The 18129-nt window shown below is 42.5% G+C and overlaps 1 protein-coding gene across 1 annotated transcript in view; it reads right to left on the bottom strand.

Moving 5' to 3' along the window:
* Window positions 1-18129, bottom strand: part of zgc:85777 (uncharacterized protein LOC405871 homolog) — a 96747-nt gene that overhangs the window by 10974 nt on the left and 67644 nt on the right. Inside the window, exons 3-6 of the mRNA XM_041183154.1 lie at window positions 12132-12261; window positions 8611-8717; window positions 3323-3490; window positions 1391-1564 (exon numbers count right to left, since the gene is read on the bottom strand). Coding sequence (XP_041039088.1) covers window positions 1391-1564; window positions 3323-3490; window positions 8611-8717; window positions 12132-12261 — 579 coding nt within the window. The remainder of the gene's footprint in view (window positions 1-1390; window positions 1565-3322; window positions 3491-8610; window positions 8718-12131; window positions 12262-18129) is intronic.

The raw sequence follows: 18129 nt of genomic DNA, 5'->3' as shown, positions 1-18129 counted from the left end.
ATACGCTGACAACATCCAGCTCTACCTATCTCTACCCCTCCAATGCCTCTATGTCAGGCTGCTTGACCAACATCCAGTCTTGGATGAACCACAATTTTCCAGATAAACATTGGGAAGAATGAAGCCATTGTTCTTGCCACAAACTCTGTACCTTACTACCAATTCTAACCCTCTCCTGGCTAATGTCAAAGAATGAACCAGACTGATTGATACCCTTGTGTTCGATTCAACATCTACTGACCTTCTAAGTTCACATCCTCCTCATCACAAAGACAATGTAATTCAATCTCTAACATCATAAGTGCTGTGGAATGTCCTGAGGTTGTGAAAGGCATTCTCTAAATACAAGTCCTTTCATTCTTTTGCTCCTTGGAAGATCTGTCACAGGTGTTTTCTTTATTATTTTACTTTTGACTATTACGTTAATTCATCAAGGTTCGTACCTGATCAGCAAGAGACTTACTGCATTTAGGAACAAATTTGTTTTGCAAGCTGAATGGTATGTTTTTAAAGATGTTCCACTTTTCTTCAACTGCAGCGTCCTCCAGCAATTTGTTACTCTGTTCTTTTATTGCTCTGAAACAGGCTCAATAGCTATATACTGAACTCCTGGGGTGGAATTTAATTTGATTGACAAGGATCAGCCCACCAGTTGGAGAATCGGTGGGAAGTGTCCGTTGCTTATGAGTGGAAGACCCAACCAGATTCAGGCACTTAACCGGCCAGTGTGGACCTTCCCTAGGATTCCACCTGCTGAGAGCTGCCAGCCAACCAGGAGCAGCGCCATTGGAAGCAGTAGCTATTGCCGGTAATGTACCCAGGGAAGGGTCTAGGATCACAAAGGAAACTAGGCCATAGGTAAATGAGGGCAGGATCGGTGTTGTTGGTGGAGGAGGCTTGGGGGCAAAGGCATGAGGCTTTCAGAGACCACCCTCCGGCCCAGTGCTGGGTCCCTTGATCTGGCACTAAGTGCTTTTGAAAGGGGGACCCCACACTGGAAGGCTGCAGGCAGCAGCATTCTGGAGACACAGAAAGCTGTGCCACTTGTATGTAATCCCTGAGCTACTGCTAAAATCTGGTGGGCTCAAGGATAATTGGTGTTAACTGGCTCAATAACATGCCTAATTGACAATTTGCTGCGAGCAGGCAAGTTTCCCTCATGGGCCTGTTCCTTCCTCCAACTTAATTGCGGGAGGTTTTCCTGCCGTGGAGGGACTGATGTGCAGCCTCTCCCTTGATTAAGTGGGCCAGCTGCCATGTTTCCCACTACGATGGGTTGCACTTACTCCAGTTGCTAGATGTTTTGTTTTACTGAGTCCCATTGTAGCAGATTAAGCAGTGTTTTGCTTTCCACATAACATATGGCTCACGTACAGTATAAATTACCCACTTGCTGCAACTGCCCACATGCGCTCTTCCTGGAATTGCAACATCTGATAAGTGAAGCCCATTCCTTCTTCCCCAATGAGATATTTTCTTGGAACCCTGACGTCTTCAAAAAAGATCTGTGCTGTATCTGATGACCTCATGCCCAACTTATCGATCTTTTTAGCCACATGGATTCCTGAAATGTAATTCATATGGTTAGCAAATTTAACAACACTTTGAATTAAATTTCCTATTCTCAACAGAAATATTTCCTTCATAAAGACAAACAAAAGAAATAAAGTACCAGAAATAAAGTTCTCCATCAGTCAACTGCAATAAGGTTATGACTTCTAAATCTCTCTACAAACATGAGGACAGGATCTGGGCTGACATTTTGGTGCAGCACTGAGAGATGCTGCTGTCTTTTGAAGGTATATAAGGCTCAAATGCCTGTTCAGTTAGACATAAAAATCCCATGGAACTTTGTGAACAACAAGGAACTCACTCAATTCTCTGGCCACTCACAGGCAGTGAGTGGTACTGAATGATGTGACAGGAAAAGGAGCCACCAATGGTTTCAGGCTGCATTTGAAGTGGGGTTGTGGGGGAAAACATGGCCCTTGTAGACATGCCTTCTTTACTCTAATAACTCAGGCCTCCTCCCATCTTTCTTATCATTTGCATCCCTATCTCTTTACCTTTCTACCATCGCCTGCCCTTCCTATTATCATCACATTCTCATCACTATTCCAATTCCAATCCCTTTTCATTGAACCACTTAATTAAGCTTTGTATCTTCCCCTCATCCTTGCTCTACAGTCATTCATCTCACCCTAAAGAATCAACCAATCCACCGCTACCTCACTTACCTTCTCCAGTATGGGTGGCAAAAGGCCATAGCCCATCCCTCACTGTACCCCTATTTTCCACCTCACCTCACTTATTCCTTTTGTTTCCTATCTGGTTCCTTTAAAGGAGCAGTGTTGGCTCAATTTACTTATTTTTTAATAAATCAGATTAAAAAACGAGGAAAAAAAACTGTTTATCTTTCCCCCTGTCTCATTGCTATAAGGAATTCACAATCACATTTCCTGTCAAAACATAGTGGTGAACGGTTAGCTTCAAAATGCAATATTTTTTAAAAATTGAACTAACAAGGCTTCCGCCTTTTCCTACCCTTCTCTTGTTCTTTCTCTGCCCGCAGTCTCTTGCCTTCATCACATGTATTTCCCAAATTTACAGAACACACAAAAGCTGCAAAAGTTGAAAGCTAGAAAGGAGGAGCAATGTTCCAGCAGTGCAGTTTGACTGATGCATCCTGGGAAATTAGGTACAGTGTCCACACTTTAACTGTAAAACCCAAATTTAGATCACAACTTTACAACTTTGGGCAAAAATATCAAGCCCAAGTCCAGACCTTGGGAGAGGGTGAAGCCTTCAAGTAAAAACTTCAGTGAAGACATTAAAATATAATTCAGCGGATACATTTACTAACATCATGGAATGTGTCATTTTTGGACTTATTTATTTTAAGTGAGAAATTTCAGTTGTTGAGGAAAATTAGATGAAAAATGAATGATTTATGACTTGTCAGAATAATTTATTTTCACTATAAAATAACAGCTGTGGGATATCACACAGTATGTCGCGTTTTATTACATTGAAATTCCCTATAGAGTGCCATCTACAGGAATGACAGGCACTTCAAGTGGCTATAATGGGTCTTCAATTAAACTGATTTCACATACTCCCTTTAATTTATAGTAGATGGTTGAAATCTATCAAAATTCAGCAATTATGGAGAATTGAGAGGCTGAATTCACACTGAATATATGGGAGTCTAATGCTTCACAGATTTCTTCTGATGTCTATTTATTTGTTAGCAGATATGACAGTAGGATCTTCCACAAACCTCTCAGGTCAGCCTATGTTTTGTGTTCACTCTAATTCTTACCTGGTAATTTCATGGGCAGACATATGAGAGACTTGCTTTTGTGAACAGACCCATCATCAGTGTTTGCTAAAAGACACATCCAATCAGCTTGACAACCATTAGTTATCCACATTTTCTCTCCATTTATTATGTAGTCATCTCCATTCTTGACAGCTTTGGTCTTTATGTCTGCAAAGATGAACCATTTTCAAGATATAAAAGATAATAAGACCCATGAAGCATAATGATCAAAACTCTTGAGATTCAAAACGTTCTTTTGTGTTTTAACCTTTTCTTTCTGATTGAAAGAAACATTCCAGCCAGATCTCAACAGGTAGCTCTCTAAAAATTCTAGATTTGACAGCAAAACTGTTAATTACTTGTCCAACTTTGTATTGTAAAGGGATATATGAAGCTATTAGCTTATTAAAATAAAAAATGTACATTAAATCTGGCAAGAAAAATATCTGCTTGTCATGATTAATGCTGATTTATATACAATTAGATTGTATTTCTCTGCATTTATGATGGTGGTTGGAGTGGGGGGAAACCTAAGAAGTTCTTATCTCACTAGTCCAACAAATAATGTTTATTTTCACCTGATGTACTGTGAAACTGAACCGAGCACCAATATTACAGTAGTAAATCTACTGTGATATCAAGAGCAGGTTTATTGCTATTATATTACACTTTTAAAACCAAAATATGTTTTAAATTGAACACCTTCTCAAGAGCAATTAGTTATGGGCAATAAATGCTAAAGTAGCCAGGGACACCAACATTCTGCAGAAGAATTAAAAGTAAACAATTCCATTTGCCCTGTTTTAATCCCAATGTTTCTTCATTCCCATTTCTATCTATCTTATCAGGTCTGGCAGCATCGGCGGAGAAGAAAAGTGTTGACGTTTCGAGTCCTCATGACCCTTCAACAGAACTGAGTGAATCTTAGGAAACGGGTAAAATATAAGCTGGTTTAAGGTGTGGGTGGCTGGGGGGGTGGGGGGGTGGTGGGGTCTCTCCTCTACATTGGAGAGACCAAACGTAAACTGGGCGACCACTTTGCAGAACACCTGCGGTTTGTCCGCAAGAATGACCCAAACCTCCCTGTCGCTTGCCATTTTAACACTCCACCCTGCTCTCTTGCCCACATGTCTGTCCTTGGCTTGCTGCATTGTTCCAGTGAAGCCCAACGCAAACTGGAGGAACCGCACCTCATCTTCCAACTAGGCACTTTACAGCCTTCTGGACTGAATACTGAATTCAACAACTTTAGGTCTTGAACTCCCTCCTCCATCCCCACCCCCTTTCTGTTTCTTCCCCCTTCCTTTTGTTTTTTTCCAATAATTTATATAGATTTTTCTTTTCCCACCTATTTCCATTATTTTTAAATCTTTTATGCCCTGCTAGCCTTTCCACCCCACCCCCACTAGAGCTGTACCTTGAGTGCCCTACCATCCATTCTTAATTAGCACATTCGTTTAGATAATATCACCACCTTCAACGCCTCTGTGTTCTTTTGTCTGTGACATCTTTTGATTATCTGCTCCTATCACTGCTTGCTTGTCCCTACAACCACAACAACCCCCCGCCACTTCTCTTTCCCCCCACCAACTTAAACCAGCTTATATTTCACCCCTTTCCTAAGATTCACTCAGTTCTGTTGAAGGGTCATGAGGACTCGAAACCTCAACTCTTTTCTTCTCCGCTGATGTTGCCAGACCTGCTGAGGTTTTCCAGGTAATTCTGTTTTTGTTTTGGATTTCCAGCATCCGCAGTTTTTTGTTTTTATCTATCTATCTTATGTTTTACTTTTTTCTACTTTATTGATCTTTCTTATTTTCTTGTCTCAAAAAATTTGAAGGGCCAATCTTAACTTTTCCTGCCCAGCAGGAATGGGGCAGGCAAGTGCTTAAAATAGTAGTCACGTGCTTTTTGCTACATTCCTGAAGCATTCAGGCTAGTCACCATTCCAATGGCATTGATTTTGGCTTTGGGAAAGGTATCAATCAAATAATGAGCTCCCACACTTGCCTATGTAAAAGTCAGGGCTCTATGACACAATTAGGATCTTAACACTATTTTTAATCTCAAGCTATGCAAGATACACACCTGTGGCTGACCTGACCGTGAAATCTGACATAAGTTGTAGCATAGCCAGGAGAGGCTCAGCTAAGTTTAATTTTTAAACTTTTTCATAGTTTCTTTCAGGGGTCAGAAAAAGCAGAAGTACTTCTCCGAGGTCCATAATGAAGTCTTTTAACTTTATTTTTTTTTCTGCCTATCCTGCCTTGATTATCTCTTTTTCCTTACTTAAATTTAATTTTTTTTTTTTTACAATGTTCATATTTTGTATTGCCTGATCCCAACTCTCTTTTGGACATATAGGGCAGGATTTTCCCTTCGTCGGGTGGACATGGCGGGCGGGCCAGCCAGCGTGAAACACACTACTGTGGTGGGGGCGGGAGGAGCGTGAGTGCTAAAGTCTACACATGCGTGGGGGAGCATGCACTGAAAGCCCCCTGAAAGCACAGAACAGCCTTAGGGAGCTGAAGAATTTTACAATGGAAAACAAAGATTTTAAAAATAAGGGAAACATGGCCCCACATGTGACTCAGCCACATGAACAGGAAAATATTAAAAACATTTAAAATTAAAAAAAGAATTACTGTCAGAAACCTCATCCCGCCCATGCATGAGGTTTCTTAAAACATGCAAAGGCCGTCTGGCCCACTTGCCCACCCGCCAACTGTAAGGTTAGGCGGGCAGCAAAAAACACAAATTATTTTCTGGTTTAATAGCCTTAATAGGCCACTTAATTGTTGGCAGACACACTGCTGACTCTCACGCGTGCCTGCCGACCGAAATATCGCGCAATGACTTCGGGATGCTCGCCTGATGTCATTGCACACAATTTTACCCCCAATCGGGTCGGCCGCACGCCTGCCCACGGGACGTAAAATTCTGCCCACGAAAATGAACATGAAGATGAAGACGACGAATCCAAGAGTCATACGGACTCAAAATGTCAGCTCAGTTTCTCTCTTCAGAGATGCTGCTAGACCTGCTGAGATTTTCCAGCACTTTCTGTTTTTATTTCAGATTTCCAGAATCAGCAATATTTTGCTTTTATTTTATACCTGCTTTAGTGACTGGAAGCCAGTGTCCAGTGGTGTACCACAGGGACCTGTGCTGGGTCCTCTTTATTTGTCATTTATATAAACGACATAGAAGACTATGTGGGGGTTAGGATTAGTAAGTTTGTGGATGACACAAAGATTGGCCGGGTGGTTAACAGTGAGGTTGAGTGTCTTGGGCTACAGGAAGATATAGACAGGATGGTCAAATGGGCAGATAAGTGGCAGATGGAATTTAACCCTGAAAAGTGAGAGGTGATACACTTTAAAAGGAGTAATTTGACAAGGAAGTATTCAATGAATGGCATGACACTAGGAAGTTCTGAGGAACAAAGGGACCTTGGCATGTGTGTCCATAGATCTCTGAAGGCAGAGGGACATGTTAGTGGGGTGGTGAAAAAGGCATATAGGACACTTGCCTTTATCAATCGAGGCATAGATTACAAAAGTAGGGAGGTCATGTTGGAGTTATATAGAACCTTGGTGAGGCCATAGCTGGAGTACTGTGTGCAGTTCTGGTCGCCACATTATAGGAAGGATGTAATTGCACTGGAGGGGGTGCAGAGGAGAATCACCAGGATGTTGCCTGGGATAAAACATTTAAGTTATGAAGATAGGCTGGATAGACTTGGGTTGTTTTCGTTGGAGCAGAGAAGACTGAGGGGCGACCTGATCAAGGTGTACAAGATTATGAGGGGCATGGGCAGGGTGGATAGGGAGCAGCTGTTCCCCTTAGTTGAAGGGTCAGTCACAGGGGGGCATAAGTTCAAGGTGAGGGGCAGGAGGTTTAGGGGGGATGTGACGAAAAACTTTTTTTACCCAGAGGGTGTTGACGGCCTGGAATGCACTGCCTGGAAGGGTGGTGGAGGCGGGTTGCCTCACATCCTTTAAAAAGTACCTGGATGAGCACTTGGCATGTCATAACATTCAAGGCTATGGGCCAAGTGCTGGTAAGTGGGATTAGGTAGGTAGGTCAGGTGTTTCTCACGTGTTGGTGCAGACTTGATGGGCCTCTTCTGCACTGTGTGATTCTGTGAAACCTACTTGAAGCCAGGTGAACATCCGTATTTGAAGACTGACATTATATTCAGTGCAATCACTATTGGAAAACACTGCATCAAAGTTAGTAACTGCCTCTCATTGAGAAATAAAGCAATTACTAATTCTGGGAACTCAAAAGTAACCTTACAAATACGAGTGTTTATTGTGCTGTGAGTTCTGGGATTGAATTTAACCAGGGGGAGGGGAATGTATTGCTTATGCACCCTCCTCCCCCAATTACAAAAGTCAATTTCCAATTCATTGACTTTAAAAAAAAGGTCACCCCACAGCAATAACACCCTGCAAGTGGCCTTGGCGAGCAGAGAGAGGGACTTCCACATCTCAAAAGAAGGAAGTCCTGCCCTCAACAGCTGCTGGCCAATCTGATTGGTTGGTAGCTCTAGCAGTCCTAGCAGTGCCAGAACTCAATAGTGGCACCGCTGGGACTGCAAGCAGGCCCTGGGAAAAGAACAATGGATCCTGGACGAAGGTAAGTCAGAGGCTTTTAGGGCGGGAAGCGATCAGGCACCCTGTGAGGGGGGGGGCGTAAGGACAGGCTTTGCAGGCTAGTACAAAAGGACAGGTGCCCTGAGGTGCACAGGGCACCCCAAAAGGTGCATCACCCCTTCCTTCCAGCTTTTTCATCTCAGATGGTGAAAAATGGACTTCCCATTCTCATCCGCCCGCCCATGCCAACACATTATGGAGAGGAAGGCGTAATATCTGGGTCAACTGGGCTTATTAACAAGTTCAATTGCTTGTAAATGAATTTTTTTCAAAATGGCAGGCAGGTTGCTGATTTCAGTACCTGGCCACCTACTTTATTATGGGCACAGGGTCAGGGTTGAGCAGGAAAGCAGTGGGCTAAACACCCATCATATTTTACATGTCTCCTTCCCCCCCGCCAAAGACAAGCTCAGCAGGGTGCTATAAAATTCATCCCCTGATGTGCTACTAAGCCCGATTTTGGAAATTGATGTGCTTGGTAGAGTTTCAAATGTTACTCACCAGCATTATTAAATTTCAAAATATTAAATTTAGCCCTTATTCTACAATGCCTTAAAATAACTTATCGAATTGTTTGTACAGATTTAGCTTTCATAATTATTTTACTCATAAATATATCTTATGTACTTGCAACATCAGATCCAGCTCCAATTTCACTGATTCCCAAACAGGCTACCATGTCCCCAGCAATGGTAGGTACGAGGAATTGAAGTTTCAGTTCATCTGACCCAAATCTGGGAAAGAAATTACACCAAATTTTGAATGTTTGTTATTATTTTCTTACTCTTAGTCAACATTTTTAGTATACGGTTTAGAGACTTGAACAAAATTAAACAAAGAGTTGGTGTGCTTTGCTACAAGAAATAAGGAATGGGACTTTAGGCTCGTTTTAATTTGTTTACCAAGAAAAATGGTTTTGTTTTCATGGGATATAGCAAGAATATATCTTAAGTAAAATGTTGAGCAACCTGGCCTTAATCTTTCACAAACATGTCTGTTGATGGAATAAATCATCCAAAACGATTTCAGCTCTGAAATTCTTGGCCTCTTGCTCTTCTGGCGGAAGTGGAGTAGGGCAGGACCTCCAGCTGTCTTTGCAGATAACGATAATGATCCTGCCTGAAATCCTGATGTTAGCTCGTATGAATACCATGAGGAATGACAAAGGTAAATGTTGTCTCAGCAATAGAGCATTTACATCAAAGCAATCCCAGAAAATTTGAGAGAAGGGCAAAAGTCAAGGCGCAAAGCAAGATTTAAAGGATTGCAATAAATTAAAGACCTTGAGAAGGCATAGAGATTGCATCTGCAAAACAAAGAAGAGGGACGTAAGGAAATCTGAGTTTTGACGGTATTTGGGAAAAACAGAATGAAATGATTTAAAATTGTAAGATTGCCTGGAACACTGGATTCACCTTAAACTTTTACAATTGCCAGCAGGCTTTTCCAATCTAACAAGTATTCTGTTTACTCCTTTGTCCCAAACTTCTTTGATTTGTTTATATTGTTTATAATGAGCCTTAGTAGATTACTTCTAATTTTTTTAGCTTTGATAGGCCACGGTTACATTAATTCCTGTAATTAAATAAGTGATGATGATGATGCTTAGAGAATGATTGCAGTTGGTAGGCAGTTAGTTTAAAGGTCTGCGCGATGGGTCATTAACTCAGAGATAACAGAGCATTTTGATGAGACAGGGGACAGAGATAAGAGCGGCCCTAGAAGTATCTGTGGCTGTTCATGCACATGTCGTTAATATGATCGGGGGAAGCATAGGAGAAAACATGACTGGACAAATTCTGCTGCAACTTCTCTTTCTTAGGGTATTGACTAGGAAGCTTGGGACCACTCAGTGTAGAAGATATAACAGTGGGGACCTGGAGGTCAAACGAGGGTGAACTGTAGCAGGAATGTGGAACAGGATGTCATAACTTCTACCTAAGGACTTGGGTAATGCAATTCTCAATTGAGTTCTCAATTGTACCTAGTAAATTGCTGCTCAATCATGTAATAGGTTGAGTCCCACTTATACCAAACAAAATTCACAAGTTACCAATACGGCCTTAAAGTCAGACAATTGAAACGAGTCCAAAAGGTCTATAGGATCTTTTACATCACAGCACAATTTGAATCTACCAACAGATGAAATAGGTGTCGACGCAATGACGTTCTCGGTTCTGGAGGAAAGAAACCTGCTAATGCAACTGCCTGCATGATGTGAAAGGACCTTGCCAAAAGCGCATTATTTATATTATTTCTTAAAAATAATAATCTTGTTGCTTGGGTTTCTGCAACACTTCACGGCCACATGAACATATAACATGAACCCAAGCCACTTCCTAAGTTAAGATAGAATTAATTCCTTGAAGGAATGGACAAGTTGATCGGGGAGTGGGATGACTTGTCTGGAAACTTTCCTTCGCTACCTATGGGCAAATGTCTGACTTCTTCTCAATAGAAGGCTGACAATTCAGGGGCGAGCCCACCTCCATGTTGCTAGGAAGGCCCGATCTGACTTAATGGCGGTTAGGCTGTTAATTGGCTGAGGTGGAGACTTTCGCCCCCATCTTGGAAGCAGGACTTATTACCAATCAAATGGCTACCAGCTTTCCAATCCCAGCAGCGCCAGCAAGAGTAGTGACCGCTGCTGGGGGTGCAGCCAGTACCCCCAGGCGGAGTGTTGCTGGAGCTGAGTAACAAGGTGAGTGAAGAGGGTTTCATCGGGGCCAGTCAGGCAGGGTCCACCAAGGGGAATGGGAGACTGCCACTGGGAACGCGACAACAAGATGTACTATGGGGTGGCGTGGGCTCTGTTGGCTCTCTCACGAGGGACATTAATTGGTCACTTAACAGCTGCAATTAGCCCAAAGGCAACCAGCCACCTGACACCTCCCCCGCTACTGTTAAAATTACCAGAAGTGGGCAGCCGATGGGCAAGGCACCACCTGCCATGTCACTTATTTTATGCCCTCCTCCCACCTGCCAGCCTGCTCCTGGTGCGGGGCATAAACTTTTGACCAATATCTCTCTCTAATAGAATAACATTAGGGATCCATAATACTGTTAAGAATAAAGTCATGGTATTTTCGATTAATTCAACAGAAAATTTACACTTACAAAAGACTCTAATTGAGGTGGCGGTCATATGAAAGAATATCTAAGAAAATGAGAGAAAAAAACATCAGGGCCAGGATTTTCCAGTCACTGGGCGGGCGGGAGGGGCTGCGGCTGTGAAACGGACCGCCAATTAATGGCCAGCCAGCGTGAGCCACGCACTGTAGCGCTGCCGGAGTGGGTTGGGGGGGTCAGGGGAGGAGGGTGAGCACAGACGTTCACGCATATCCGCTGTAAAAGCTCCCTTCAAGGAGCTGAAAATTTTTAAAATAAAAAATAAAGAAATTAAAAATGTTAAAAACATGTCCCTGCTCATGTGACTCTGTTACATGTTAGAAATTAGTTTGAATTTTTTTAATATTTTTTAATCACTGATTGAAACCTCATCCTACCTGTGGATGGAGTTTTGTAGAAAAATCTAAAGGCTGCCTGGCCAAATCGCCAACCCAGGCAATGGAAAATTTATTTTCATTATGACTTTAATAGGCTGCTTAATTGTCGACGGATGCACTGCCTACTCGCACGTGCCTGCTAACCGAAATATCGCACAAGTGCGCGATGACATTGGGATGCTCACCCAATGTAATTGTGCGTCATTTTACGTTCATTCGGGTTGGGTGTATGCCCGCCCGGCGAGCAAAATATTCTGCCCCATGTTTATTTGCTCAGAATTGTGCTGGGAGACTGTGATGAATGCATAATGACCCTGTCTCAGCAAACATCAGGGCAATGAGGAGAAGGCCTGCACCTCAGGGCCCAGGATCAGGGAAATCCAGACCTGTGATCCCAATCTGTTATATTTAATGCTTAATCGTTTTTACTTGACTATTCGTAAGTACATATGTAAGTTCAATTGAATGGGATATAATTACAGTTAAGTAGCAGTGAAAGGTCAAATTGCATACAATGCTGTTACTTTGCAAAGTCTGGCAACAAATTATTAGTTCTGCCTTAACTTATTTGACAGCATCCCTAATTTGCCTTTACCAAATAACTGTCCAAATATACCTGCCACACTGAAAAAAAGTCAATACCTGGCGAGAGCTGGTGTTGTCATATCGCTCTGGACTCCGATTGCCATGGGAATTCCACCACATGGTATGTTTCCCAGTTCTTCTGCCACTGCTATATTATAGCTGAAATCCAAACCAAGCCCGCCGTATTCTGGGGAAAGAAAGGAAAAGTCTTTCAGCTGTATCAATAGGCATAAGGCCAACATGTTGGGTTTTATCTTACCTCCCAAAAATGGGTGGGTTGGGATTATATGGGGTTAAAACTCAAAACATCTGGAACAGGAACCAAAGCCATTTTGACCACACCCATTTGTACTTTTAATGGACAATGGGAGGTGACTAAGCTGTTTGCAGAAAGCAGGTCAGTCATTCAAATATTGTAATGAGGTTGCCTGCCTTCATTTTAACATTCTATTTTTAAACCACAGGTGGCCAGCTTTCTGGGGCCTCAGGAAACTCAGCAGCTTAAAAGAGACAAGAGAGGGTGAACCCATGAAGAGTCTTTTCAGCACTACTTGTGGGCTAGGAGTAGCAAGGGGTGTGCGAGGAGACAGGTAATTATGCCCAAGTGAGGCAGAGAGGGAGTGAGTAGTGAATTAAGTTCACGTGGGAATTCAATGCATGGAGGAAAGAGGTGTTGCATACACAGGAATTACTCTAAATTAATCAGGTGAGTAATTAAATTAAGTTAATTACCATAAGTAACAATGGCAGGACAGATTTTATATTGCAAATGTGGAATGTGAGGACTTTTGGACTCCAAGGCGATCCAGGACAAGCAGAAAGCGTCAGCGGCTAGAGGAATTCTGGATCAGGGTTATTGATCTGAAAGCTGAACTGCAGACACTACGCAACATAAGGGAGGGGGAGAAATACCTGGACACTTTATTCCAGAAGACGGTCACACCTCTTAGAACAGGGTCATCTGTTTTGGTCAGCAGTGAGGGACAGAAGAATGCGACCATGAGTGAGGCAGGTAATTGGACCGAGCAGGCAGTAGTGGAGGAACCTCAGAATTTGCAAATGTCAAACAGGTTTGAGGTGCTTACAAGCTGTGGATGAAAGTGAGGTCTGCAAGGTGGATGATCTGGCTGGCCATAGCACCATGGTACCAGAAGCCATTCAAGCAGAGGGAGCAAACAGGAATGTAGTGGTTGTAGGGGATAGTATAGTGAGAGAGGTTGACACTTTTCTCTGCAGCAAAGAGCAAGAGTCCAGAAGGCTATGTTGCCTGCCTGGTGCCTGGGTTCAGGACATCTGCTCAGGGATGGAGAGGAACTTGCAGTGGGAGGGGGAGGATCCAGTGTCGTGGTCCGTGTTGGTACCAACAATATAGGCAGGACAAGGAAGAAGGTTCTGCAAAGTCAGTATGAGGAGCTGGGTACTAAATTAAGAAGCAGAACTTCAAAGGTAATAATCTATGGATTATTACTCGGGTCACATGCAAATTGGCATATGCCAAATAAGATGAGATAAATGCATGACTCAGAGACTGGTATGGGAGAAGTGGGTTCTGGTTTATGGGAGAAGTGAGTTCTGGTTTGTGGGACACTGGCACCAGTATTGGGGAAAGTGGGAGCTGTACCGTTGGGACAGTCGAACCTAAACATGCTGGGATGAACGTTCTTGTGAACCACATAACTAGGGGAGTAGAGAGGGCTGTAAACTAAACAAGGTCGGGGGTTGGTGGGGATCAAGCTTGGGTAGATGTAGCAAATCAAGGAGTGAATTCAAAGCAGGAGGCCATAATGGTAATATAGGAAATGAGGGTTGTAGAATAACAGGAAGGAGCAGAGAGGTAAAATCTAGGGATACACCAACAGTCAATACTAGATGTTAACAAGGTAACAAAAAGACAAAACTAAAGACTTTGTGTCTGAATGCGTGTAGCATTCATAAAGTAAATGAATTGATAGTGCACATTGAAATAAATAAATATGATCTGATAGCCATTACGGAGACATGGCTGCAGGATGAAAAGATTTGGTCCTGAATATTGATGGGTATATAATATTCAAGATGAATAAGAAGCTAGATAAAGGTGGAGGGGTAGCACCTTTGATCAAGGGTGGCATTGCTGCAATAGTTACAGACAACTTTGGTTCAGGAGATCAGGATGTAGAATTGGTTTGGGTGGAGATGAGGAATAACAGGGGTGGTCTACAGGCCCCCTAACAGTAACCAGAATATAGAACAAAGTATACAAGAAGAAATATTGGGTGCTTGTGATAAAGGGATGGCAGTAATCATGTGTGATTTTAATCTACATATAAATTGGAAAAAGCAGATTGGCAGTAGTAGCCTGGATGAAGAGTTCATAGAATGTTTTTGAGATGGTTTCCTAGAGCAGCATGTTCTGGAACCAACCAGAGCGCAGGTTATATTAGACTTGGTATTATGAAATGTCACAGGATTAACTAATGATCTCAGTGTGAAGGCACCCTTAAGTAGCAGCAACCACAATATGATTGAATTTTACATCCAGTTTGAAAGGGAGAAGAGTGATTCTGAGACTAGTATTTTAAACGTAAATAAGGGCAACTATGTGGGCATGAATGCTGGGCTAGCTGAAGTGAACTTGGAAACTAGGCTAGAGGATAGATCAATTGAGAAGCAGTGGCAGATTTTAAGGGAATATTTCAGGATACTGAGAATAAGTATATTCCTACTATAAAGAAAAATTAATATGGGAGGACCCACTATCCGTGGCTAACTAAATAAGTTAAAGAAAGCATCAGACTTAAGGAAAAAGCATATAACTAGACAAAAATGAGTGGCAGGTCAGATGATTGGTCAGAATATGAAGAACAGCAGAGAATGACTAAAACGTTAATCAGGAGAAAGAAATTAGAGCACGAGAGGAAGCTAGCTAGGAAGGTAAAACTGAATAGTAAGAGGTTCTACAGGTATTTAAAAAGGAAAAGTGTAAGTAAAGCGAATGTTCGTTCTCTAGAGTAGGAATGGGGAGATGAAATGAACACATATTTTTGCTTCTGTCTTCACTCTAGAGGATACAGAAACATTCTAGTAATAGCTATAAATCAGGAGGTAAAAGGGAGAGGGGAACTTGGTGAAATTACAACAACTAGGGAAATGGTACTGAACAAATCACTGGAGCTGCGGGCTGACAAGTCTCTGGGTCCTGATGGACTTCATCCCAGGGTCTTACAAGAGGTGCTAATGAAGTAGTAGATGTGTTGGTGTTAATTTTCCAAAGTTCCCTAGATTCTGGAAAGGTTCCATCAGACTGGAAAGTAGTAAATATAGCCCCTCTATTCAAGAAGGGAGGGAGGCAGGAAACAGGAAACTATAGGCCAATTAGCTTGACGTCTGTTGTGGGGACGGTGTTTAGAATCAATCATTGAGGAAGTTATAGCTGGGCATTTAGAGAAACTCAAGGTAAATCTGGAAGAGTCAGCATGGTCTTGTGAAAGGCAAGTCATGTTTAACCAACTTACTGGACTTTTTTAAAGGAGTAACATGCTCTGTGGATAAAGGAGAGCCTATAGATGTACTGTACTTGGGTTTCCAGAAGGCATCTGATAAGGTACCTCATCAAAGGTTATTGTGGAAATTAAAAGCTCATGGTTTAGGGGATAATGTATTAACATAGAAGGTTGGCTGGCTGGCAGATAACAGAGTATGCATAAATGGGTCTTTTTCTGATTACAGGATGTGACGAGCGGAGTCCCACAGGGGTCTGTGCTGGGCCCTCAACTTTTTACAATTTATATCAATGACTTAGATGAGGGCTGTGAAGGCATGATAGCTAAATTTGCAGATGACACAAAGATAGGTAGGAAAGTTTGTTGTGAAGAGGACATAAGGAGGTAGCAGACAGATATAGATAGGTTAAGTGAATGGGCAAAAATATGGCAGATGGCGTATAATGTGGGAAAATGTGAAGTTGTTCAATTTGGCAGGAAGGATAAAAAAGTAGAGTATTACTTAAATGGAGAACAGCTGCAGAATTCCAAGGTGCAGAGGGATCAAGGTGTTCTTGTGCATGAGTCACAAAAAGTTAGTACATTGTATGCAGTTTTGGTCTCCTTATTTAAGGAAGGATGTAAATTCATTGTAGGCAGTTCAAAGGAGGTTTACTAGATTGATACCTGGAATAAGCGGGTTTTCTTATGAAGAAAGGTTAGACAGACTGGGATTGTTTCTACTGAAGCTTAGAAGAGTGAGGGGTGACTTGATTGAAGTATATAAGATCCTGAATGGTATTTGACAAGGTGGACATAGAAAGGATATTTCCTCTTGTGGGTGAGTCAAAACTAGGGGACATCGTTTTAAAAATAGGGGTTTCCCATTTAGGATGGTGATGAGGAGAACATTCCGCCTCAGAAGGTGGTGGAGGTGGAGTCAGAATATTTTTAAGGCGGAGGTCGATTTATACCCTTGCCTAACAAGAATCTAAAGTTATCGGGAGTAGATGGGAATGTGGAACGCGAAACACAAACAGATCAGCTATGGTCTTATTGAATGGCAGAGCAGGCTCGAGGGGCCGAATGGCCTACTTCTGTTCCTATTTTGTATGTTTCTATGTTAAGCACAGTGTTTCCTCCAGACCCAGCAGGCTACCTGTAAACACTCCACCAACTCCATTGCAGTCCCTCCAATCTGGAGGAAGTACATGGAGTCAATCAGTTCACGGTCAGGGACAGGAGGGTGTAGCTGCCAGAGACACAGATCTGAAGACACAGCAGGTAGCACTACAGGAGCCTCAGTCCTTTCACTTCTCCAACAATGTTGAGGTTCTTGCAATCTGTGTGGAGAAGAGGCATATTGACCACAGCACTATGGTACTGTTGGTTGGAGGTGGGGGGAAGACACTCAAGTGGGAGAGCAAAAAGGAATGTAGTAATAATAGGGGGCAGTATAATTAGGGGGATAGATACTATTCTCTGCTGCCAAGAGAGAGTCCTCAAGACTGTATTGCCTTCCCAGTTCCAGGGTTAAGGATATTGTAAGGATGAGAGAGTCCCTTATGGAGTCTTACTTAGGTTCGAGCTGTACTCTGAACATAACAGGAATGAGTGGCAATGCCAAGTAATGTGTTAAAGCAACATTGTGACACCTGGCTTCACTTAATGACTACTCATTGCGTTTAACTGCAAAGACTGTTGCTTACCAAATTCCAAGCCAATGATACCTCGACTGCTGTGGATCCCACTCCTGACATCAATCTATGAGATTTTTAGATTCAGGGCCACAGGTACCCAAGATAGGCAGTCGACTATTCGTAAGTAATTTGAGATAGTTCATTAAGTTTATTAAGAAGCAACAGTTTAGATACGATGCATTAATTAATTAGACAGAAAAATTATACAGCCCACGGCTGTATAACAGGTGGCCAGCTTTCTGAGGCCTCAGGAAAATTGGCAGCTTAAAGGAGACAAGAGTTGAGTGCAATTTACTGATCCCAGAGAACGAATGGACAGTTGGCACAGTGTGTTGCTGTCAGTAGCTTGTGATAGCAGCATTCTTCTCTCTAGTGGAGGTGCTGGGAAACTCTTCCCTCGGTCTTCCTCCTCCTCCCTCTGCTTGACAAGCACTGGCACCTCACCTGGACCTGGCCCCTGTCCTTGAGTACTTGTTAATGTACCCTTTTTCTGAGGGCTGGTAGCTTATCCAGTGTCAATTATCTATTCAAACTCTTCTGACTAATGGCTGGGGATAGGTGCCCAAAATGTCGGGGTGGTTACCTCCTCCTTTGTTCATTACCCTGCTCGAGGTCAGCTTTTTAGTTTACACTGGCCGTTTCTAAACACTTGCATAGATCGAGGAGCACACAAGATGCCATCCTACCAACTTGAGAATGTCAACATAGCAGGCTGAATCAAGTGACCTTGCCATTTCCAGGAACTATTTCGAAGTCAGAGTGTTTAGAAATTGCCTTTCTAGAGAGAGAATCATGGCTATTTAGCTAATCCCATAAAAGTTCCATACTACGCAGAAAGTACCAGTTTATTAAAGACCCAAATTTCTTACATCACCACCACAGGCTGGAGAGAAA

The sequence above is a fragment of the Carcharodon carcharias genome, chromosome 3, assembly GCF_017639515.1.
Source record: "Carcharodon carcharias isolate sCarCar2 chromosome 3, sCarCar2.pri, whole genome shotgun sequence".
NCBI lineage: Eukaryota > Metazoa > Chordata > Chondrichthyes > Lamniformes > Lamnidae > Carcharodon > Carcharodon carcharias.
The sequence above is the reverse complement of the archived record's forward strand: the minus strand, read 5'-3'. Positions and strand labels throughout refer to the sequence as shown.